This window comes from Cottoperca gobio, chromosome 1 (assembly GCF_900634415.1).
Source record: "Cottoperca gobio chromosome 1, fCotGob3.1, whole genome shotgun sequence".
NCBI classification, from domain to species: Eukaryota; Metazoa; Chordata; class Actinopteri; order Perciformes; family Bovichtidae; genus Cottoperca; species Cottoperca gobio.
The window spans coordinates 16797439-16823348 of record NC_041355.1 but is presented as its reverse complement, the minus strand read 5'-3'; the positions used below and the strand labels follow the sequence as shown (position 1 = coordinate 16823348).

The following is a 25910-nucleotide window of genomic DNA, read 5'->3' as shown; positions in this document are numbered from 1 at the left end:
TTTTAAATGATATTCAACTGTCAGAAAACCAAGCAGGTAATATGAAGTATACATTATCTACACAGTCGCCACAAAAATATATATATAAAAATACAAATCAACATTTACAACTCTTAGGTTTGAAAGTTAAAGTCTTAAAAGTTCTACTTTAAAAGACTAACTCAGGTCGGATGCCGGCAGCCAAGCAGCCACTCCTAACAGCTGCTGAGTAGCTAGCTTAACTAGCATCGGCACTAAAGTCCCCAGGATACATCAGATGTAGCCCCTGAATTGAGACACAGCCGAAAGCATATGGATGAGAGTCACAGTGAACGGGAAATAGATGGAGACGCAGTTGTACCTGCCAAAAAAGTTAAAACTTTATGTAAGTACCTCGCCAAATGGGAGGAGACCTTCCCTTATTTATTAAAAGCAGAGTCGGGAAAACTAATGCTTTTTGTAAAGTGTGCCATTCAGATTTTAGCTTTGCACACGGCGGAAAAAGCGATGTTCGCCAGCATGAAAAAGCACGCCCAAGAGGCACAAATACATACACTGTCAATGACTTCATGTGTGAGAAGAACTGTGTTGGAGGCAGACCAAGTGACCAAAGCTGAGGGAAAGATGTCGATGCTTTGCATCAAAAATAATGTCGCCTTCAGCTTCTGCGATGATTTCAGTCGCAGTGTAGCGGACATGTTTCCCGACTCTGCCATCGCAAGGAAGTATTCGTTGGGGAAAACAAAAGCCACACAACTTATCAATCATCAAATAAATTGATGATATTAACTAATAACTAAAATACATACATTTTATAAACATGCCTGTACAAGTAATACATACTTTAAATAAACATGTATTTCCTGAATGTATATACCCGTTCTTTATGTGTTTACATTTACATTATATGAGGGCTGGGTGACTGAGAGCTGCTAAAATATGGGCGGAATCTGCCAAAAACAGTCCCTTATTTTGAAATCCAATGTTGACAGGTATGCTTGGCGATGTAAGCGTCTTCATCCTGGTAATCTACCGGCACTATCCGGTGGTATTGTTCCCTCGCTGACTCGTGCAGTTCGATCGGATCCCCCTTCACTTGAATCAGCCAACACCTTATCAAAACAGGCTACCACCTAACCAAGCAGGACCTTCACTGCAAAGACGCGGACCAGCACCCGGACCAGCAGCAGCACCAAGATCTGGACCAACAGGGAAAAGATAAACAACCCACCAGGAGTGGTAAAAATCAGTGGACATCCCAACTGTAACAAAAGCTGCAAGAAAAGTGATTTCTCCCCGGCTGCGAGAGAAGCGTTGAGAAGCATCATCTCCAAGTCACAGTAAGCATGCACACCATTGAAGGAGGAGTACATCCCCCGGTTCGGCAATACCTGCTGAACCCTGGAGCTGTACAGGCGATGGATGTGATTGAAAGAGAGCTAAGTGCTTTGTGAATCATCAAAGAAGAGCCCAATCCTATAACCAACAGCCCAAATGAGGCTGTAAAAAAGCCTGAAGCAGCGGGAGGAGGCTGGAGACCAGTGATTAGAGATTCAAGGTCCTCAACCGACGGATAATCGCTAATCAGGCTACAACACTACAAGTCAAGAAATACAAGTCCTACATTGACCTAGCGATTGGATTCTTTTCCCTAAGGTTGGCAAAGCAATCACAAGGGAAAGTGATTTGGGAGTAAAGGGTAGGAAAAAGCTGAAGAACTCGGAGCTTAAATGTCGAATCAAAACAGCAATCTCCTGATGTAATCTATATATTTATTTAACGCAATAAGTCAAACAAAGAAAATATTCTCAGCTGAGGACACATTTCGCGTCGCCGTTTCCATAGACCGCATGGCTCAAAAAGCCCCATCGTTGCGGTCTCACGGCTCCGCTCCAGGTGTGCCCAAACATTTGAAAATTCGCATCTAATACATGGAGTAGGCGTTGACCTTCTCCTCATTGGTCCCAGTTTGGCGCCTACACGCTCCTCCGTCAGCAGTCCGGAAGTGATGGTTTGTTGACCTGTTACTCTTAAAGGGGAAGTGCCCCTATTATGTTTGTAATACATAGTTGTGCAGAAAATACATAATAGTGCAGAAACATATTCGTAGTGTCGTAATACATATTGATTGAGGTAGGACAAATACATGTGATAGTCTTTCCAGTGTGGATTAATGAAGATCAGGATTAATTTACCTGACAATTCCCCCTTTACACACCATTTATGGTGTGTATAATCTCCAGTAAATATAAGGCACCGAGTGGTGTACAAATTCATCATATGGTATACAAGAATACATTCATAGTGCACTTGTTTTTATTCCAGTCATAAAAATACCTTCTGTATAAAACCAAAGAACTTCATTTGTTATTCCAGCATAAAGACAATTAGCTTCAGTATAATAAAAAACACTTCCAGTAAGACAGTAAATATTAGTAAACTTTTAATGTCTGTATAAGATTGTAATATCTGTATACGACTGAGAGACTGTAACTACAATAAAGTCAGTGGCTTCGGTATGGCAGCAAAGAACACTTTGTAGAGTTATTCACACGAAATCATCTTCCTGGCTGTCGTGTTCCTGCTCTATATCATAGTCTATGAGTACCCCACTGTTTGATGCTGGCTCTTTGCTGAGTCGGTCAAGTCCTTTCAAAGCTCTGGTAAAGGATCCATCAGGGGCTGTGTTATTTGGGATGAAAGTACAACACAGAGCCAAACAATTTGCAGACACCCCCTTTTTCAGCTAGCACCATGTCTAATGCAATTCCGTTCTGTAATCAGGCTAGTTCTATCAAATTGCATAAATCTATGGAGAGGGGCTGATACTCGTGTACATTTGTTTTGTTATTGTGGAATCAATCAATCTCGTCATGCGGCTTCTAATTTATGGTATATAACAACATCCACATACAGTAAGTATTTAGAATCAGAATAATCTTTCTTGTCATGTAGGTTTTCACCTACAAAGAATTTGCTCTGGGTTAGCTGGCACATGAATATAAAAAATGCATAAATATTTACAAAATATAAATCGGTGGAGATAATGTACAAATTAATATTGATATAGCTATTAATGCTGAAGATACCAGTGACATGAGAACTCTCCATCTCCCGGACCGTCTTTCCATAGCATCACCAGACTAATTCTCTACCCCTGAATTCTCTGCTAATTCTTTATATAATGTTGTCAATCTTTGTAAGGCTCTAGTAACTGATTTCTCTGAAACAGTATTATTTGATATAATTGTGCAACAGGATGATCCAACATGGCACACACACACCTCCTTTCTCTGCTAGGAGCACGTCTAAAGACATTCTATCATGTCAATAAGCTGGAAGCTGCTTGTTGTTCAGCTTGTCCCTTAACGGCATCCCTTGTAATAATTAATAAACCTCTGTTAGATGCAATGAATGTAATTAGTCCACATTCTTATTAGTAGTTGCCCATCATAAAAACAATGAGTCAAAACCTGCTCCAATTTGATCTCTGGCACTCCCCGGGGGACTCCTACTGCATCTCTTGTATGCTGTGGAGCTGAAGCTCTCCCCAGGTGCTGTGTTTCTCTTCAGGCGAGTTCAAGCTCACAAGAGTTTGACCTGTTGTGGGCCAAACATAGAAACGCTCGACCAGTGTCATCAATGCACATATTTCAGTCTTGTGCTATTGGTTCTGTGAGTTGGAAATCTCTTAATGAGATTTTTGCAAATTGGGCTGAGTGGTTCTGTTACACTGTGCATCATTGTTAACAGACAGGTTTACTCTGTTATTGGTCCGAGTATTACTGGGACTGGGCTTAAAGCAAGGAGGGGCCTGACTGGTACACACACACACACTATATATTTACTGAGCTAGTGGTATACAGTTTACAGTCAAGCCACATATTCTTCTCCACATATCCTGTCTCCCTGCTATTCTATTTCTTACTGTAGTATCTTTATATCCTTTCCTACTGACTGCTTGGAGATTGCAGTCTTCTTGTTTTCTACCTTTATCCTAAAGTGTCCTTGTGGACCTGCTCCTAAAACCTCTGCTGCCTAAAACAAACAGTCTCTAATCTCTGGGATGCGATGAAACGATGGTGAGGAATAATGGATCACAATCATTTATTTTCTTACATGTCACTCCTCTCCGTGGCAGCTGTGTTCCTCTGCCCACCTGATCTGTTCTGCATATTGTTAGGGAAGAGGGACAGGTTATTACGTCACAGAAATCAAATTTGATGTGGTTGTGCAGTCTCAGGTGTACAGGGCTATACTCACCCTCCTGTGATGACTCTGACCCCCATGTCACAGTCCCCTTCTAAAACTTCGGGTTGTTGAATCTTCACTGATGGTGAGACAAGCGCCCCTATGGGTACCACCTCCCTGTGTAGTCAGACTTCACCACGAAGAGGTCCAGTTTCTGCTTTATGGAGTCAGTGTCTCTCACAGGAGTGGTGATATATTTATGTGTCACCAGGATTATTTTTCTCTCCCTCTTCTTCCTTTCCAAATGGTGGTATATTTCTAAATATGGCTCTGATAGTTTTCCCGGCACAGATAGGGAAACTTGGCATGATTTCCAGTGTTCTTTTATACCATTAGTCTTTCACACTTATTTACATCAACACTGATTATTGTACCGTAAATGTTCTTATTCTGTCTAATGTTTTATGTCTTTGCAGTGCAAGTACTTTGACCTGCAATTCTTACATAAAGCTTATTATCATCATTATTATTATCATCATCCTTTACACACATTACCTTATTTTACAGTTCATTTAGCTGTAAACACTTTAGCTACTGTCATAGCATCTACTGTATGTGTTGGAAATACTTCAGCTCATTTTATATACACGTCTATAATCGTTAAACTATATTTATTTCCTTCATATTTATTTAGTTCAGAATATCCATTTCAGCACATCTGCATGGATCTTATTGGAGTCGGCATTCAGCCTTTGAATCAAATGCTATGAATATACTCTTATTAATATAATACTCAATATAATACTCCCCCTTTTGAGACATGGTCAAATACCGTGTCTCAATACACATTTATATAATCTTCTTGGTAGTACTGAGTTCTTCTCTGGTCAAGTGTTCTTTCGTCAGTCGTCTCTGTCTTGTATGTAATTATTCTTAGTCCAAACGGCTTGTTCTTACTTTATAGCTGCATTCTGCATCTCTTTCAATATCTCTGTCTTGTGTTCTGGTGTGTTTGTCTTCTCATTTACATATTGTTGTCTACTGAAACTGGATCAGTTCTTATCATATGTGTTGTGCCTTTATATAAAGCAATATACTTTGGTAGCTGTACTGCCTTCAATAAGTCTTCTATTAGAGTGAGTAATATGTTTGTTAATCAATGTTACCATACCTTTATGCTGTACTTGTTGAGCAAACACATGTTGAACATGCATAGTCACTGTGTGTGTAGATATTTACAACTTTGTCTTTCTTTAATCTGCATGTCTCTGTCAATGCTATCAGTTCTGCTGCTCTGCTGACAGATGATTGGGTAGAGCTTCTGCTTTTAATACGTCTGTCTGTGTCACTACAGAGATCTTGTCACTTTCGGATCCTCTAGGTTACTTTACATGATCTGTTATCAAACATTTCTATCTCTGGTTCCTCTTAGGGAACGTCAGTCAAGTCTGGTCTTGGTGAAGTTCCTTGTCCGTCTCTGTCGTTCAGTCATGTGATTCTCCGTCCTCAGCTGTTGGAAATAATGTAGATGGATCAAAGTTGTACATTATTCTATAGTCAGATGCGGTTGTGAAAACGAAACTGACACTGCATGTGTCACTGTTAAAGTCAATGGCCTGAATAACACTTGATGCAGAGGCCTGACCTGCCATTGAAGCTGCAGTTACTGCTCATGTGCGGTCAGGCATTGCCTTATCTACTGGGTCTAGTTGTGAAGAGTAGTGAACCACTGGTCTACTCTTATCTCCATGGTTCTGTGTTAATACTAATGTCATGAAGTCTGCTGTTTAAATAAAAGGCTTCTTATAGTCTGGTATTTCTAAAACAGATGAGTTTACCAAAACTTTATTTTCTTAAATAATTTGTCAGCTGTTTCATTCCCTATTATCTTACAAACTCTCTTCACCATATTTCTTCCTTATGACATTTACGATCGGACCCTCAGGAGCTTCTAGCTCCCTACACTGTTTAGACTAAACTCTCAGAAGATTCTATCTCCCTACTATTCGTCTGTCGACGATTATAGTCTTTCACAAAATGTCATGAGGTTTGAATATTTTTGGGAGAGGTGGGAACGGACAGCCATCCAAGAGGGAATCACGCCGGCCTTTTACAGAGGGATACAAAGAAGCCGTGACCGTGTGTGTTAAATGAGTTATGCTGACACTTCTTGACTAAAGTCTTTTATTATTATTTATTATTCTGAACGTAATCTATCATTAGCTGGTATTTTGCGGCTCTGTTCTGTTCTAATCATTTCTGTCTGCTCCAGAATTACACAAAAAGTCTACATATCTGTCATCCACACACTTATTAAACATGTTTTCTCAAAAACATATAAGAGACAGTTTTCTACACTTTACAATTCAGCCTCCTTTAATTGACTATGATAGTGTGTGTGAATGCAGATATACAACCTGGTTCCGGAAGTGTGGATCCCCGTTGCTGGGGAGTCATGTTCTCTGGTCAGTCCTTTTTCTCACGTCAGTCCTTTTTCTCACGTCCGGTCTACAGTCTGGGGTTCTGGTTTCACCTTTGTCTTCTCTTTAGCTTTCCTCAATTCAATTGGATTTTAATTGTAATTTACCAATTTGTCTGCTGGTGCACGGTTTTAAATTTAGGTGCGCTTTAATTGCCGTCCTACAGGAGGTGGAGGTGTTTAAATTTTGTAAAGTTTCTATAAACTTTTAGTTGTAGTCTCAATTTTGTCCACCAGAGGCATTTAGCTATCAACCGGATGTGGGTTTTTTAAATTCCCACCGGATGAAGAGAAAATGGAGGTTTCTTTGTTCTAAATTTTCTCTCCTTCCAGTTTGGAGAAAACTCGCATTTTTGGTTTTAATCACTCGGTCACTACATCACTTATGCATTTTATTTCCACCCAAAACTGCTCCAGCATAAGACTCAAGGTTTAGTTTATCACAATTTACTTCATAAGTAGGCGGAATTAGCGACCCAGCATCACGTGGCCACCGTTAGCTGGTCCTAATCTCTGAGGCCTTTCACAAAAACGTCTCCTTCTTTCACGTTTTTCCAACTTAAAACTACTTCACATACACTCCACGGTTCTCTTTGATTTCACAACCGTCCCCCAGTCAGTTTGAACAGTTTTCACCCGTTCTACAAACTCCAATGCATTAGCTAAATATCAACGCTAGCTTAGCCTCGCCTTAGGCCTGCTTTAGTCACACTTTACTCACAGCAATACAACAATACACAAATCTTTACATGTTTTACACTATGCTTGCCGCAAAGAAGATGATATACAACATCTGAGACTATGAGGCGATCGTCATCGGTTCTCACGTAATTCAGGATTATAATCACTATTCTTCTTTGGTAAACAACACTAGCTTCTAAGCCACGCTTCCCTTAAGTCTTTGAATTAAACTATACCTATCTGCCTGCCAAAGGACTTCTTTAACATTAAACTAACTAAGCTTTCTTAGCTACCTTCCTTAGGTGTTTTCGTATTAAACTATATCAATGCAAGCTTACCATAAGCTTTATCCGGTACCAGACCGGACACCCACTCTGGGATTTGTTTGAGTAATATGAGCACGTGGCCCTAACCAGACTACGCTGGAACCCTCCGTAGGCTTTTCATACATATCGTTAACATCATTAATATCTTCGATGCTTGCTCTTATCGCTTGTATTTCAACATTCAGGATTGCTTTTTATCGTTTAACAGCAGTTGTATTAGCTATGACCGTCGAACATTGTTGCTGGCATTCATTAATAAGTTTTCCTAGTCTACCTGCAGTGAATATTTGTTTTTAACCGGTGTTCACCCTCACCTGATCTTTTGCACGTGCAATGAATACCAGTCAACGATACTCGGCGATCGTTCTTCACTTCTCCTTTCGGGATGCCCACCCAGGGACGCCAATTAAAGGGTAGGAAAAAGCTGAAGAACTCGGAGCTTAAATGTCGAATCAAAACAGCAATCTCCTGATGTAATCTATATATTTATTTAACGCAATAAGTCAAACAAAGAAAATATTCTCAGCTGAGGACACATTTCGCGTCGCCGTTTCCATAGACCGCATGGCTCAAAAAGCCCCATCGTTGCGGTCTCACGGCTCCGCTCCAGGTGTGCCCAAACATTTGAAAATTCGCATCTAATACATGGAGTAGGCGTTGACCTTCTCCTCATTGGTCCCAGTTTGGCGCCTACACGCTCCTCCGTCAGCAGTCCGGAAGTGATGGTTTGTTGACCTGTTACTCTTAAAGGGGAAGTGCCCCTATTATGTTTGTAATACATAGTTGTGCAGAAAATACATAATAGTGCAGAAACATATTCGTAGTGTCGTAATACATATTGATTGAGGTAGGACAAATACATGTGATAGTCTTTCCAGTGTGGATTAATGAAGATCAGGATTAATTTACCTGACAGGAGCTACTATCTACATCGACAACGTGTTCATCGCGGATGACACCGAAGAAGGGCACCTAAAAAGGTTGCAGCAGGTAGTGGAGAGACTCACTGCAGCAGGACTGAGACTCAACCACAAGAGGGATACTGAGAAAAGATAAACCAGATAGTCCCCCCCAACCTCAGAGAACGACCTACAAAAGATTTTGGGACTCGCAATTACGTGAGAGACCATGTTCCCCAATACCAAAAATATGCCAGACCATTGTGTGGTTGCCATGTGAAGAATGACCTTGGATAACTCGGCAGGCGGAGCCTTGAAAAAATTGGATTATGCTAAAAAAGGATTCCTGCCAGAAAAAAGGAGATGATGCAGTGGAAAGCAGTTGGGAACAACTGTGTGGTATACTCAAGATCATCCCACTTCATGTTCCAGTGGGAAGGCCCCTCAGCTCCGATATTGTAACCACATTTTGAGGTTGATAGAGCCAGAAGAAGTAGCGAGCAGACCAGAGCAAGATCCAGACGAGAGACTCTCCTGGACAAGACGATTCCTGGATACTGTATATACGTCAGGCCTGGAGCATCTACCGTACACCATGAGAAACCAAGAACGGGAAAATGGATGGGAAGGTCCCTGGCAGCTCACCACCTGGGAAGAGCTAATTCAAGATGTAATCAACAACCCTGATCTCCTACTGGTATTATAGCCTGCAATCCCTAAAGAACTAGGGACCAGAATAACTGACCTGCACTACTACACCACTGGTCTTGATGTCTGGGGAAAACAAGGAGCAAAGGTCAGGGCAAAAAGGGCTACCTTACATCTTAACCCCATAAACTGTGGCATCATGATGGTATTTTACAAGTGCCAAATCACGATGGCTGAAAGGGCGGCCACGCCCAGTGGGACATGACAGTATGTATGCTGGTGGTTCCATTCAGAGGAATATACACTTCAGCAGCAGATGTGGATTTAGTAAGGAGTCTGTGTAAAGAAAAGAAACCAGAGCCCGGACCAGAGAAACCAGGATCAACCATTGCATTCAAGTCCTGTGTCCGGTGTTCACTCCTTAAGAACTGGAAGTTGAAAAGGAAGCCAAAGAAGCAAGAAGATTAAGGCAAAAAAACAGGAACAGGAACAGGAACAGGAGCTGCCTGTTGTCTGAAGATGTTGAGAAAACAATAACTGACAAAGAAGCACCAGACAAAAAACCGGGTCCAAATTGATGCCAGAACTATTAATAGCAAAAATCCTCTAGATGAATTATCAATCCTGATCCTCCTCAACGAAGTAATATTCTGAAACAATCTCGAAAAATTAAGACCTAAGGGATGGACTTTTGTATGGGCACCTGCTACACCTACCCCCCAGACCTTTCAGATGAATCTGACCCAGAAAAAATCTCACCAACAGAACAAGTATGCAACAAAGGACAACGACAACGGAAAGAACGAACCCCTGGGGCTTTAATCCTAGCCACTAAAGAAAACCTTGTCATTACCAAGTGCACAGATCAAAGAGGAGAGTTGCCGTTAACAGGCGTGGCTGATTTTTCTATCGCACTTCAGGGCTGTTCAGTCAGCAGTATTATCAGAGTAAGCAGGGCAGTCTCCTGGACGTAGGAAGTTGGAAACTAGGAAAATCTCCTTGTCACCAACTTAAACAGTCTTGAGAAACCTATTGGAGTTATACTCTATAGTCCTTGGGCCCGGACCCTTTAATCGGAGAGCTGGTCTAGATATATCCTGCTTCTATCAAGACATCATTTAGGGGATCAAACAGTTTGCGGTCAAATATGCAACAAATCTGATGTGGAAACTTGTCAATGGACTTTCCAAGAAGCAGGAGATATTTTGTGTTCAGTAGAATATTTATGTAGAAGTTAAAAGTAAAATTAACTTTAAACTTTAAAGAACATTATTGAAAGCAGAATATATGTCTTTTTATTATTTTTATTTTTGACTTTTTCTCACTCTTATTAAAGAAGTCTCTTTTGTTTGCAGATGCCACAGTGGTCATCATTGTTTCGGTGAGCCTGGCTCTTCTGGTTTGTGCCATTATACCTCTTATATTCTACGGACACTGCCGGGGCAATGCAGGTGAGGTGACACATACACATAGACATACAGTACATGCGCACACACACTGCTTTTACTCCACAGTGTGATCTAAAACCAAAACATAGAACTCACGCACGTTTCAAAGGAGAACAACGACCATTTTCAAAATTCATACATGTTATTCCTATGGTCTAAACTAGGGGTGTCCAAACTTTTTTCACTGAGGGCCACATACAGAAAAATATATGAAGGGCTGGGCCACTCATACTTTTGATATCACTGGGGGGGCCTGGCTGAGGCCAAGTGTTTTGTCAGAGGTGCACATTCAACCCGAGGTACATTTTATTTAGGTTCCCATGGTAAGGAGTCAGACCTTCATACTAGTGATTGAAGGTCCGGCTCTTTTCAAAGATTCGGCTCTTATGGCTCGCTGTCTTTGGAGCATCTGCCCCCCTTCCTTCTTTCACATAAAGGTATGATCCTAGTCTGTCCTCGCATGTGATTGGCCGCATGGTGTGCCCATCAAAATAAAGTCCCGCCGCTGCCTGGACCGTCGCAAAATCAGTACTTTTTGTATATTGTACAATCTTCGTTCGGAGGGGGGGCCAGGCTCAGTGTTACAGAGGCACTGCCCCCTGTTGCCCCCCAGAACCGCCACTGGATATATCTCAAGCTTGTTAAAACAAATAAGTTATTGGGCTACTTAACACATCAACTAACGTTAGTTAGAAAATGTTATCAACTTTAATTGACTAAATTTATTGAAAAATGTAGCTTTTTAACATGAATACTTTGTAATATATTTTTTAACTCGCCCACAGAGATGCTGTCGCTCATTTAGGTTCTCAATCTGCTTTTGTTCACAGTTAACAGAAAATGTTTGCTCACATTTAAGAGCCGAACAGACTCATCATTCTTTGTGCGTGGCGTCTCATCAGAGGAAACTTTTCCAAGCTCCAGTAGAAGTTGGGGAGGGAGAGAAGCTGATGTTGATTCTTCAGTGAATTATCGTATATAGTTTTTATATATATATATATATATATATATATATATATATATATATATATATATATATATATATAATTCTTGGACTGTTTAGACTCTAAACAGTCCAAAAATAAATGCATGGACCACTCTCTCCCAAATCCAAAACTAGAGTACACTCAAATGTGTGACGTCATCAAGTTTTAAGTCTGGAGTTGCTCTAAAGACACTGCATTGTGAAAGATGTTGAAGATGACACTGAGAGCACCCAGAGGAACGTTCTGATTATATGGGAACATCTTCTGTTTCACAACGAGAACATTACAGTAGAAAAAAGCTCATCTGGGTACAAAAAGGAAAAAACATTCTGTGGGTCCGTAAAATCAGTCTCCCATTTATTGTCTATGGAGCAGCTCCAGACTCTGTGAGACTTTCTGTTTTCTGGTTTTGAGAGGGAGAAGCTCATGTTCACACACATTGAGTGAACTTTCTTAGGCATGGAAATAACTTATTTTAATTTTTTATTTAGATGGTGTTCCCCTTTAATGAGTCTTGTTACTTATGTGTTTCAGAAGATCAGAACAAGAGTGAGGTGAGTGACCATTTAGGCATTCACCAATTTTAATTTGATTAAAATGTTCATCTCTAATGACTGTTCTAATGACTCTAATCTTATTTACTTACAGATTGATTACTGTGAGGAAAATACAGATGCTGCTTCTTCTCAGGCTGCAATGAGGCTGCTGGCTTTAAAAGCAGGTCCTGATCCTGAGTCCAGTATTTGCATTGGCTGACAGTATACTGCCGTCTATCAGGCACTCGATCCCAAAACTCTGGAGTGAGCAGGGTTTATTCGGTCTCTGAGCTATTCTCACTTTATTATCTGTATGTTGAAACATGTTTAAATATATTTCTATACATTTTCTTACTTTGTATGTCTCATTTTTGTAAATTTGTAAGTACATTTTCTGTTTCTTACAATGATAATCATCACGTCTTTGCTGTCCTGTTCCTCTTCCAGAATAGGAATAAGGTCAGTAATAATAATATTGAATAAGCCTCAGTTAGACACATCTAGTACTGCCTGAATGAATCTGTTGTTGACAGGGCCAGGATGAAGTTAATATCCTAAACAACTGTATGGAAGATTTAAAATGGCTAAATTAAAACAAGTTTAACAAAGACATAAAGTGGAATACAATACACTGTAATGTGTGTTTCCTTTTTATGTATGCATTAAATGTATCATAATTAAATAAAAAACATGTTAAATGACAATTATTTAGTTTGTTTGTAATACGTGAATTTCTTTTTTTCATTGCTTCATGAATTTTCTACGTCACATTAAAATCACAAACAGGAAACAAATTGAAGTGGTGTGTTACCTAAAGGTGCAATGGAAAGTCTTCTTTTGGAAAATGCAATGTTTGTGTTGTTTTCATGTCAAAGGTATGTAATCAATCTTAATTTAATATATAATTGCTAACAAATTTGCCAAACAGAAACCCAACACGGCTGTCTTCATGTCCTGGTCTGGACACACTGCACACACTCTAAAGCTGTGAAAACTAGAGCCTTATGCAATGAATTTCATTTGCAATTGATTTTCATTTCATCTGGTTTGTGTTTCTTTTTATATCTTTTTTTTTGTTCTGTGCACTACCTCAAGCTTACATTGCCCTGTTACTGTTGTTGGAACGGTAAACCTGCCGTTGTAAGTTTCATTGTGTAAATGAAGTATAAAAGAAAAAGACAAACAAAGAGCCCCACAAGTGGAATACCCATCCATTCACACTGCAGTCTTATAACTACTCACTTTCTTAAAAGTGACTCAACCACAATGACTCACATATAATTGTGTGGGGTTGCTTTCTTCTAAGATGTCTCCATGTTTGACATCTGTACTTTAAATAACAACAGAGTCATATTCTGTCTTTCACACTGACAGTACATGCCGTGCAACTAAAGGTCCACTCGGTAAGAGTTTTGATCACATGCATTTTTCGCCAGCAACAGGAAACATTATTTCTCACTTTTAGATGTCCTCTGACGTTATTACTAAAAGACAACATTTCAATGTCTAACTAATAGGTTGACATTTTCTGGCAGAGAGTTTATATACACAAGGCTACAACTAGCAGCCTGTTAGCTTAGAATAAAGACAGGAAACAGGGAGCACCAGCTAACCGTCTCTGTCAAAGGAATCCAAATCCACCAGGGCCTCTAAAGTTCACTAATGAAAACGATACATCTCGTTTGTTTAATACGTACAAAACCAAAGTATAAAAACATCATTTCCCAGTTACTTTTAGACAGAGCAAAGTTAGCTTCTTTGTTATTCTCAGTCTTTATGCTAAGCTAAGCTTGTCTAACTATTTCTATAAGCACAGTGAAATGTATTAAACCCTGCCAAATAATGTGGCATTTCTGTATTTGAAAAACATATATTATTTACAGTATGTCTGTCATCAAGATGTTTTTTGGCCACTTGGAGGAAGAGGAAACAAGTTGTGAAAATATCGTCGAACATTTGAATTTGCTTATTTACACATCCAGCAGTTAGGGAGCAACACAAACAGTTTCTTTCCACTTGATAAAAAAAGTCGCGGCTTTAGGGGATACATTATTACAAGTGAGTCCCATATTATCATTTGATGTATTTTTATTATATAAATATTGATTACAACTGTGCCAAAGCAACTGCAACTTTTCAGTACTACCAAAGTGAACTGTAAGGGTTTTCATTTACATGATCTTAATTGGAATTGGTCATCAACATATCAGTAGTAGATATGAAGAAAAGCAGCCAGGTGTAATTCACTACATTATTGTAGATCAGTGATGCATGTATTGTATTTAAATTATATGATTTACTTTCACCTCTATTGCAAAACACACATAAAGATAGAAACAAATAATAGCACTGAAACTAAGTGTGGGTATGCATCGGAGACACAGATCCTCTCACTTTACCTTAGTCCACGCTTGTTTCTCCTCTCTTGGGTTACTGTCATATCTAAAGCCCATGACTTCCGTTCTCATGAACTCAAAACCACAGGAAGAAGGAAGATAGTTGAGAGCTTACCTAGATCTTATTTCATTTGCACAAGTTTGTGGTGTAGTAGTAGAGCACGATGAAGCATGTGTGCACTGTTTAGGGTTTTAAACAGATAGATTTTAAATCAACGTACTGAGCCTAGAGGGATTACCCAGAATAAGAAACAACTACAGAGCTGACCCTTTATCATTGAGAATGAAGAGCATTGTTATTTTGTACTCTCTTCTATATGGTAAGTGTATTAATGACATACATCGCTTATTTATCTAAACAACTGAATGATGCTTTAACTCTTGATGCCCAATTAAATTTTTGCAGCTGCTGGGATAGAGGGAGCAGACATCGATGTAGAGGGATATGAGGGGGGAGAAGTCTCGTTCCAGTGTTCACACAGACTTGCGTGGAAAAACAATAAATACCTCTGCAAGGATCCATGTGAAGGCAGTGAAGATAAACTGGTTACTGTAAAGTCTGGTACAAGAGCGGAGTCGGGGAGGATAGCTCTGGTGGACTCGGGGAACGGAGTCTTCACTGTGACCTTCAGAAGACTCCAGCTGTCAGACCGTGGGAGATACTGGTGTGCAGTGGACAGGCTTGGTTATGATACTTTCATTGAAGTACAGCTTACTGTGAAGGAAGGTTTGTGTCTGATCTTATTAGTCATACCTTTAAGATGTATTCGTACTCTGACCGCTTTTATTTTTTGTCTCTGCAGCCATTAATACACATTTCCCCATTAGTGGTGGAATGTAACTAAGTACATTTACTCAAGTGCTCTACTTACAGCCCGTCCAGTTTGAGGTACTTGTACTTAACTTAAGTGTGTTACTTTACACATAAACACATAAATATTTGACTTTTTACTGCACAGCTTTTATCTGACAGTTTACTTTACGTTACTTATTGAAATGTTATATTCAAATATTGGATTTTCTACCAAAGATATTCTCATTGTCAGATATACTCATTATGCACAACAGTCCATTTCAATGAATATATATAACAGTTATTGTTTCATTATTGTGTCACTTCATCACTTTAATATTTCAGCTAGTATATATATATATATATATATATATACTATATATATTGTGGCACAGAGGGATCAATACAGTTGTATCTTAACCTATAACATATTATTGATATGACACATTTATTGTTGTATTTTTCATTTGAATCTGAATCTACAAGGTAACCTAAACTGTAAAATACATGTTAGTAGTAATGGAGTAAAAGTTACAATATTTGTCTGTGAAATGTATAGGGGTGGAAGTACAAGTACAAGTACCTCAAATTAAGAAAAGTACTTAAGTAAAAGTAGTTTGTTACTGTTTGCCAATATTTTACTGTTGCACTTTATTTCAGAAAGTACATCTAGTTAATAATAATTCTTTACTTGTAATGAAATATTTCTACATAGTTGTATTGGTACTTTTACTTAAGTAAAGTATCTGAATTCATCTTCCATCAATGTCCTCCATGCAGCTGTCGCAATTGAGACAACTGACAAACCTGAACGTTCTCCCACATGGACACATCAGAATATGTCCAACTCAACACAATCAACATCTAGTTTGGACACCAGTAGGCCTGCAGACCTTTCAACAGGTGGGAAGAAAATATAACATTTGAATCCTTACAAATATAAATCAAAGATGGAAAAACTTTAGGAATGTAATATTCTATCCAACCTTACAGCCTCAGAGAACACTAATGGAGGAGAACAGAACAGCAGTACATGTGAGTTTCATTTGGTGTGTGCAGTTGGTGCGTGCATATCAGCTGGAGACTGACACTTCACACACACAGCCATCTCTCTTGTTTTTGGTTAGGTGCCGTCGTGTACGCTACAGTTGGGGCTTTTGCTGTGCTCATTATTTTGATGCTGGCAATGATCGTCAGGAAACGCAGAGAAAGCTCAAAACCTCAACGACGAGTTTGCTTCAACAGCACAGACATTGTCTATGCAGACGAAACAGAGGTATGAGACACAAACCGGAGGTCAACACGTCAGGATATCAGTTCACAGAACAACTGTCTTCCTAGAGAAACGTGACGATTTTCTAGACACCGAATAAAACAAAGCTAACGACGATCAGGTTTCCTTTCCTGCTTTCCAAAAGACCATAACTTCTCCTTATTTTGAATCTGTGGAGTTTTTGCATGAGGTTGCTTTAAAACCCGCAACTACTCGTTATTGTCAGTTATACGGGACTGTTGCATTTAGTGGTCGTGATATCAGATGTTCACTACACGATTACTGTGGACAAAATAACTCACTATAAAGATATCATTGTGAAATCTATAGAAAATAAAAAAATATATTTTTGAAATTATTATTAAAAATAATAATTTGTAAAACTAATTTTAACTTTGTTTATTGTGCGTTTTGCCTCTTTTGGCGGATGAATTTCACTCCAAATCCAAATGTAGGAAGGTGTAGAAAGTGAATCTGTAACCATAAATGCCAAAAGGCGTAAATACATTTACACTAATGGATAGTGAGATTTAAAAGGTGCTGGATTATTTAAACGATATTATCATATGTGCAAAACTAAGCTCAACCTCTCTTGGCTGACATTTTCCTCTTTTTCAAAAAAGCTAAACACATTTCATTAAAATGTCGAACGATTCCATTAATTGTATACGATAAATGTTTTACTGAGTAGATATAGTACAGAGACACAGTGAGATCTAGAGCACACTATATGGTGATTTAAAAAAAACGTTCCTCTTTTCAACAGGCCTGTCGAGGAAGTGCAGTCAAGGAAGTGCAGTCGTTAAAAAAGACATCTGAGAGGTACTCTTGTACTCAGCACCCAGAGCAGGATCCACCGACATCTGCATCCACAGCAGCTGACTGTAGCGTGCCCCTTCATATCTACGAAAACATCCGCTGCTCCAAAGGCACTGCACGGTCAAGATACTCGGCTGAAAACGAAGGAGACGAACATGACATCAGCTCTGTGATCTACATCAAACCTCTGCCACCTATACCTGAAAGAACTGTGAAAGGCTTTATTAGAAAGCACACAAATGAACCTACAGCAACTACAGCAGCGACAGGCAAACCTACAGAGAGCTGTACAAGCAATGCGCCCGCCTGCAACTCCAGATCTTGCAGTAATTCCAGAAAAGTGAGGCCCAGATCATTTTGGTTTGGTTTGGATTTATCAGGAACAGTGTGAGTTAGGAGGGATTTTTATGCTTTTACAGCTGAACCGTACCTCCTACTCTGCTTCTGCAGTTATAACCAACAACATTAATCATTATTATTCTTTGCAAAGACATGCTGAGGGGTGTAGACAGGTTCTGTATTTGCATTGATTTAGAGTCATTATATATGTGTCCCTACAAAGAGACAATCTTACCTTTAACTGTAAAAAGGAAACAAATGAATATGTTTTCCCAGCTTCACTGAGTTACTTAACATATTGTGAATATTTGTTTTGCTTGACTTGATAGTATAGTGAGAAAGAAAGTAAGGACAGGTGAAGGTGCTGACCGTCCAATATGAGATCAATATAATGAAAGCTGATGCTGCACTCAAACTTTTAAATGTATAATATTTTTGCTGAAACTGCTAATAAGTAATGAGTCTTCTTTGATTTTTACTGTAACATCACAGTTTTTTTTTTGCATGGCCTTTTGTGTATCTTTTTGCAGGAAAAATAAACCTCTATGGCCGTGTCAACATAATTTATCATTATAAGGTCCACAGGAGTGGGACATGTTGCACTGCTGTTACACATACTGAGAGGAGTAATTACACAAACAGTGATGTTGAGAAAAAAGGGTTTTGAAGGCACTTAGCTTAACTGTGTAAATTGTATAAATTGTAAAGTCTGAACTGTTTTCCCTTTTAGGCTGATTGTTAATCATTGTCACAGACATAAGATTAAAAAAAAGACATTAGACGCAGTATCTATAAACACAATATCTTCTTGTTTCTTCTGCTTTCTTGTCCATTTGAAGCGTCTTCAAAAACAATGTGTGTGTGTGTGTGTGTGTGTGTGGAAATGGAATAAGTCAACCTTCAATAAATCAGTGGCAGTAATAAGATTTGTCTGTACCTTAAAATACACAAACCTGCACTTCTTGGTTGATGCCACTATTTAAAGAATGTTAAAGCTTCTGGCTTTGGCGACTCCATGTGGTCATATTAATAAAGACACTGTGGCAGCCTGGCACTGAGCATTGATACAACCCACCAAACTATAATTTCCAGCAAATGACTGTAAAATTGTGAATCATATTATGTTGTGTGTACGATGGGGAAACATCAAATGGATTCATTGTTCATAATAAAATGGAAGGAAAGGATGTTTAAGGCTTATTCTCTTGGATAATGTAACAAAAGACAGACTTCTTGAAGCTTCACCTGATAGAATAGTAGGGAGAAAGCGAGGCATTGGTGAACAGATACATACATAATATGTTTTATAGCATCAACCTTGATCTTCATATCGACATCACATTGTCAGTGGAATGTTAAAACAAGTATTGCAGCCTGTTGTTGCTACACAGTTATTAATAATTCATGTTAAGACAAAATGATAATGGGTGCCACTTTTTAATAAAGTATACTTTATAAAGGGTTTATACGATGTAAGCGCTGTTGGTTTTTCTGGGTCACTTGAGGGCAGCAGAACAAGCTGTCTGGTGAAGGTATTTGCAAACAGCTGCTTATTTACACATCCAGCAAACACAGAGCCATACTATCATTCACTTGTAGTTGTGTTTGTGTCCACCCGACGAATATAAGTCCACTACTCTCTCTCTTTTAGCTCAGTTTTTATATCTACTAACTCCTGATGGAATTATCTGACTCTTGTAATGGAGCTAAATGCTCCATTATGTTAACCAGGTAGTCGCTTACTGTGTCTGCTAAGTGCAGGGCAGTTAGAATACATTTGGTATATTAAAGGAAAATGAAACAGCTTTCTGCTGAAACTGATAACTATTTTGATGAGAGCACTGAGAGTAATTGAAACCAGTAGTTGTGGGCTGTAAAACCAAACCAATCGTTCTAAAGATACTAAAACTCACAATAGAGCTGTTTCACTGCAGAGTTTGGGGATAATTCTCCGTGGGAGTCACTACAAGTGAAACCATTCACATCCATTGTTGGTATAGAAATGTTGATTGGTGCAGCTTTAATTGTAAATAAATCCTTTATTAATGCTTTATAGATCAGTAATAACATCATTGTAAAAAATGTCTTTGGCTGGTGTTGGACCTCCTCACAGATACTCATTAGGAAGTGGTACACTAGCAGACAGCACAACTGGAGTCAAGCACAAGTACAGTCTGGGATGACTCAAGTGGATAACAGAGGATGAGATTGCTTAAAGGATGCAGCGATTAAAAACTAGTATTTATTTCTTAATTAAAGAAAAAGACTGTGATTTCTGGGTGTGCTGGTATAAAAAATTGTTTATGTAAATACATAAAGGTCACTTTTTGAGTCACCTGAGCCGCCATTCACATAACGTTCAACTTTCATGGGTGGACTGGTTTGTTTATGAAAGAGGAAGAGGTTCAAACACATCGACATGAAAGCACCAGATTGAACATACGGACACAGTCTTTAGTCCAGGTTGCTGCCTCATTGTGCAGCTGGGGAAGAATCTGAGCGTGTGGACTGAATGTAAACTGGGAGCAATGGGAGCGACCTGGATCTCCTGGAGAACAACTACAACTGTCATCATCACTTTGCTACAAATCCAAGGTGGGCTGCATGATATGCATTAATATGTTTAAAGCTGATGTAAAAGACTTCACTTGAGTTAAACTGTTTATTAAAAAACTAACACAGCCTTTTTGTGATTGTCAGCTCTGATCAGTGTCAAAACTACGGTTAGCGGTGTGGAAGGCCAGAGATTTGACTTCAGATGTAAATATGAAAACGGCCAGCAGAGCAATGCTAAGTACTTCTGCTATGACAAGGACTGCAATATGTCCCTGATACAGACAGTAAAACATGACCAGTGGGAGAAAAAGGGACGTTTCTCTCTGTACGACAACACCACCGGAGCCTTCTTCATCGTTAGTGTGGACAAACTCACCTCAAGGGACAGCGGGACGTACCGGTGTGGGGTGGATGTTAGCTTGTCCCCTGATCATATCAGTATCATACAACTGAATGTTTTCCAAGGTACAGTATCTCATGTCACAGTACAGGATCACTATGTTAACTGCTTACGTGGTCTTCAGTTATGCACATTTCATCCATATCTATATAATAAATTCTGTTTTCCTGGTTAGTGACAGTTTCTGTCCACAAGGTGATTACCATCTGAAAGTGTTAGGCATCTTATACGAGAACTAAGTACTGTTAATTTTACCATTCATGTTCCTGTTTTCTGTACTTTCTATTTCTATTAAGAGGACACACACACACACACACACACACACACACACACACACACACACACACACACACACACACACACACACACACACACACACACACACACACATACATGTATACTGTAATTACAGCTGAACACATACAATTAAAAACATTTTTGCTGCACTTCATCAACAGCAAACCCTCCAGAACACCTCACACATTTTCACAGTGAGTAAGATCTGTGTAACTACACAATACATCAATTACCTCTATGTCTGTTTATTCTATTCTGTTTATACATGTTTTGTGTTTTTGTGTTTTCCAGTGACACGATCACCCATCTTACCAAAGGACCTTAAAGTGGACAGTGAGTTATGTGTGTGTGTGTGTGTGTGTGTGTGTGTGTGTGTGTGTGTGTGTGTGTGTGTGTGTGTGTGTGCGTGTGTGTCCATCTGTTTTCATAGCATATCATATATCCATGTGTGTGAGTGAAACCTCTGCCAGGTAAACTTCAGTCGTTCTCTCCTGCAGAGATGCACCTGCCGCTGTTCGTGACTGCAGCGATGTGTGTGGCAGCCATATTGTTTATATGTCTGTTCACACTTTGTCTTTGGCTGGCTGTTAAACACCGAAGATCCGGCCCACGCCACAATAGAGAGGTTTGTCCAATCTTTTAGCCACACTAGTAGCATGGCCACAGAGACAACGATGTCTGTCGGCTCAACACTTTTGTCCAGACTGAAATATCTCAGCAACTAGTGGATGGATTGACATACATTTTGGTACAGACATTAATGTCCCCATCAGGATTAATTGTAACATAAGCAAATGTTGAGCAGGATTTATAGTTGATGCAAAGGATTAACTGGAGTCCTGTTGTAGGTACCTACGTCTTAGGTTTTGATTTATCACCCGTTGATTATCGATCATACGGTAAACATTATACCTACTGAACTTCAGCAAATTAACATATTCACATTAGCATTTAGCTCAAAAGTTGCTAGCATGGCTGTACAATCTTAGTCCTGTTGCCGACTGAAAGTACCATGTTGTCTAGTAAACACTAACAAATTTGCATTCAGAGAATAATACAATCTCTCGTGCAAGAAGCAGTTCACTGTCAGCCGGTTTCTGTTCCTCCCACAGCCATCATCTGACTACGAGACAATGATGCCTGGCGTGAGAACTGAACCCGAACTCAGGTGCAGCTTTTCGGCTCCAGACTGCAAGGATCTTTCAGCTTTACCACCGCTACCACCTGACCTCTGCTCCCACTTCACATCAAAGTATCGGGAGTCCACTGTCACTCTCGGCCTCGGTGAATACGTTGATGTGGATGTACCAAAGCACATCTGCCAGTACCAAGATCTGGATCTGAGCCGGTTAGAGGATCACGTCTATCACAGCCTTCAGGGAAACAGCCCTCCTAAAGATGGACCTCAGAGAGTTAAAGATCACATTAACTGTTGATACTGTTGCTAAATAATTCCAGTTTAATTACAACCAACAGAAAGTAGTTATTGTTAACATTTGTTTTCTTGTCGCTGTGTTTCTGGATCTTGGTGGGATATGTGTTGTTATTATTATTGATAAGAATTATGGCAACAGGATGAAAGAAAGAGTTGAAGGGAAGTTGGCCAATTCAAAAGTTAACGATTTTATAATTAAAGATCTTTAGTAAGTCAAGTAGTAATAGTGTTAATTATTGCTGTGTTTTGTTATTTTTTAGAGACAATTGTTTTGGACTTTGTGCTTTGCAAAAAATGGCTTGTCACTCAAATAAGAATAGCTGGTCCACCTTAAAGCTACTCAGTATGTGGCAAGTCTTGAGGAGATGTATCATTTATTCACTGACAAACAAACTGTACACACACACTGCACTGCTACGTTCACAGCTATAACGTTACTGCTCACTTCATACAGGCAACACATGCTCACTCGCTCTTGATACAAACACAACCTACAAACAATTATTCCATAAAGGAGTTTGTTACTTGTATGACACACTTTCGTTTAAAACATTTTTATTTTTTTAAATCGACGATGCTTTCCGGGATTGTAATACACTGGCGGAAACCCTGCACTGAAAAGAAGTACCAGAGTCTGAGCAGGACTCTCAACTTAAGCTGTCAGAGTTAAAAACAATCCACAAAGAAGAACAGACTGGATGCTTTCACTGATTTTCTTGACCAAAATAAACCAAGTGGTAATATCTGAGGGTGTCCTTGTCTTAATTATTTCCTAACCTAATTGATCTTAAACATTCACTATGAGAGAGGGTTGAGAGAGATGGGAGGGATGTTTTAGAGCGCCTCACATGGTTTAAGTTTTAGATTTAGAGAGGTAGCTGGCTCAACATAGGAAGTGCAACAATAAAAAGGAACCTGACAAATGCAGAGTTGTCATTCATTTGAAGAAAATTACGAAGAAGTGAAATCAGGGTGAGATAAGAAAAGCAAAGGAAAGAAACAGACACGTATGTTTCTTTCAAGCAGCTTGAAGATGATTTTTCTAATGTTGGTCTTTCTTGTGGGAGGTAAGTTTAAGGAGATTCATTCTTTTGTCGCTCTGTCTCTCTTCCTCCGTCTGAATGTTCAGCGTCTTTGGGTTTGTGATTGTTCTCAGGTTAGTGTTTTGTTTAGTTTTTTTAATTCATCTTCCTGTTTTTGTTAGAGGACTTTGCACTTTATCCTGTCTCCCAGTATTTCCTTACTGTTGAGCCTACACTGTTAATTTTATTGACATTTACAACAATCTTTTGACATTTGTCGGTGCTGCTGAACGCTGTCAAAAAATTGGAATTAGCACTGTTAGAGCAGCCTTTACTAACCCCAAGGGACTCGTAAAATGAATGGCAGAATAAAATAAATAAATACAAAATGTACTAAAAATCTCTAATATATGTTTTTTAAATGTATTATACTGCATAGTTTTACCTGTTTAGGTCTCTAAAAAATGTTCAAATGAAACAATCATAATGGAATTAACTGCTTACAACTCATTGACAAATGCTACCTGTGTCAGAAACCTTAAAAGTTATTCATATACAGTGAAACTAGTTAGAACAGCTGCTTGCAAACCAAATGAAGAACTGACCTTTGTTGCTGTTGTGTGTTTTTTGCAGGGTTACGGAAGACTGAAGCTATATCAATAACAGGAGAATTGGGAAAGGATGTCACAATACAATGCTCTCACTCCAACGCATTCTACAAAGTCAAATATTTCTGCAACGAAGCGTGTAACGATGAAGGTATCTTAGTAAGTAGCGTGAAAGTAGATTCAAATAAGAAATACAGTATCAAAAATGAAGGAAACACATTCCACGTGACCATCTCTCATCTGACGGGGGAGGACTCAGGAACTTACTGGTGTGGAATAGAAAGAATTGGTTTCGACACATACAGCAAAGTAGTCCTCACAGTCACAGTCATAGACGGTAAGTTGATTCAGCACTGTATATGAATAACTGTTATGATACCATTATTATTCATCACTTAAAAGATAAAGGAAGAGTTTTGGCCCATTTCCTTTTCATTACAATATTTCACACTTCCTGTCTCAAACTGATCTTCTATTTTCTCTCTTCTCTTTTTCTCACCATAAGTACAGAAAATAAATGAGTTACTGGTAACTAACACAGTCAAGAGAATGTGTCACAGAGACAAGGAACACAATTAAATTAATTATTTGGTATTTCTTCCAGAAAAAACAAAGACCCCCAAAGACGATTTTTCAGAGATGTTGTTGTACATCGGAGTAGGACTCGGGGGGGTTGTGCTGAGTCTGACGACGGCCCTTCTACTATTCTTCAGACTTCGAAACAGAGACATCCACGCATCTTCTGGTATAAAACTTAACAGACTCATATAACAACATTTTGAAATTGTCTGTCTGTCCTGGGAGAGGTCTCCCACCTCGATTGCTCTTCCTGGGGTTTCTTCCAGAAATGGGCCTCAATTTACTGTATTTTTTAATAATTTTCCATAATGCTGCATTTATTGCAGCACAAGGACTGATTGCTTTTCGGTAGGTCAAAGTATAAAATGTGTTTTTCACGTGGATCTAAAACTTTGTTAATGTATCATCACTTCCCGTACAGGTGAGGACCATAACACGGTTTATGCAACACATTCCAGTCAGAAACAAGATCGAAACCCTGTCACTACTTCCTCTTCAACAGCCAATGAGGATCAAGAAACAAAGTCCAACGTCAGCACTTCATCCGAGTCTCAGAAACAACCAGACGGCCTCTTCTACTCCACTGTTAGCTTCAGCAAACACCCAGACTGCAGCACTACTCATCACAGAGCAACAGATGAATCAACAGTAATTTACAATGTCTGAACTCAGCGCTGAGCATCTTCACTGTTAAGTGCTACAACAGTTACAGTACCCACCATTCACACATTTCTGTAGGTCCACAGGTTGTTGTGAAATAATTATTACCATTCATGCAGGACAGATACTATTATAGGAAATATGTAGACAAGTCTTCTAAAATAATGTATTAAAAGTATATATAATATTTCAGTAGATTTAAGATTTAAAGCTAATAAAAATTACATTGTAAAATCAATAAAAACAATTAATTCTCCAAGTCATTTTGTATTTTCTGTAATTGTGTCAGTTTGTGGTTGACAAAAGATAAGTTTAACATGCACCACCCACAATGAGTACACACACACACACGCACACGCACAAGCACACACACACGCACACGCGCACACGCACACGCACACGCACACACGCGCACACACACACACACACACACACACACATACTGAAACTGCAAAGATGATGTGAGAAGAGGCTATGGTGGACTCCCCCCACACCTACAGCTCTAACTTAACATACCCACGCTTTATAATAAACTGCAATACTTCCTGGTTCATTGTATG

The 25910-nt window shown here is 39.2% G+C and overlaps 2 protein-coding genes and 1 long non-coding RNA gene across 3 annotated transcripts; all 3 read left to right on the top strand.

Annotated features, from left to right (window-relative positions):
- The first annotated feature begins 10556 nt into the window (after positions 1–10556).
- LOC115013243 (uncharacterized) lies at positions 10557–12842 on the top strand. The gene is made up of 3 exons (XR_003832779.1): positions 10557–10654; positions 12129–12191; positions 12286–12842. It is a non-coding gene; the product is annotated as an uncharacterized LOC115013243 (long non-coding RNA).
- Positions 12843–14696: 1854 nt separating this feature from the next.
- On the top strand, positions 14697–23226 carry LOC115007581 (uncharacterized). The gene is made up of 12 exons (XM_029430519.1): positions 14697–14889; positions 14976–15296; positions 16143–16265; positions 16356–16397; positions 16490–16638; positions 17402–17839; positions 20226–20388; positions 20494–20814; positions 21208–21240; positions 21338–21379; positions 21544–21671; positions 22159–23226. The coding sequence occupies exons 1-12, from the start codon at positions 14853–14855 to the stop codon at positions 22480–22482; spliced, it is 2121 nt and encodes a 706-aa protein (XP_029286379.1). The 5' UTR covers positions 14697–14852; the 3' UTR covers positions 22483–23226.
- Positions 23227–23407: 181 nt separating this feature from the next.
- On the top strand, positions 23408–25613 carry LOC115015483 (CMRF35-like molecule 1). Its single transcript, XM_029442833.1, has 4 exons — positions 23408–23548; positions 24137–24448; positions 24716–24856; positions 25112–25613. The coding sequence occupies exons 1-4, from the start codon at positions 23491–23493 to the stop codon at positions 25354–25356; spliced, it is 756 nt and encodes a 251-aa protein (XP_029298693.1). The 5' UTR covers positions 23408–23490; the 3' UTR covers positions 25357–25613.
- Positions 25614–25910: the final 297 nt, after the last annotated feature.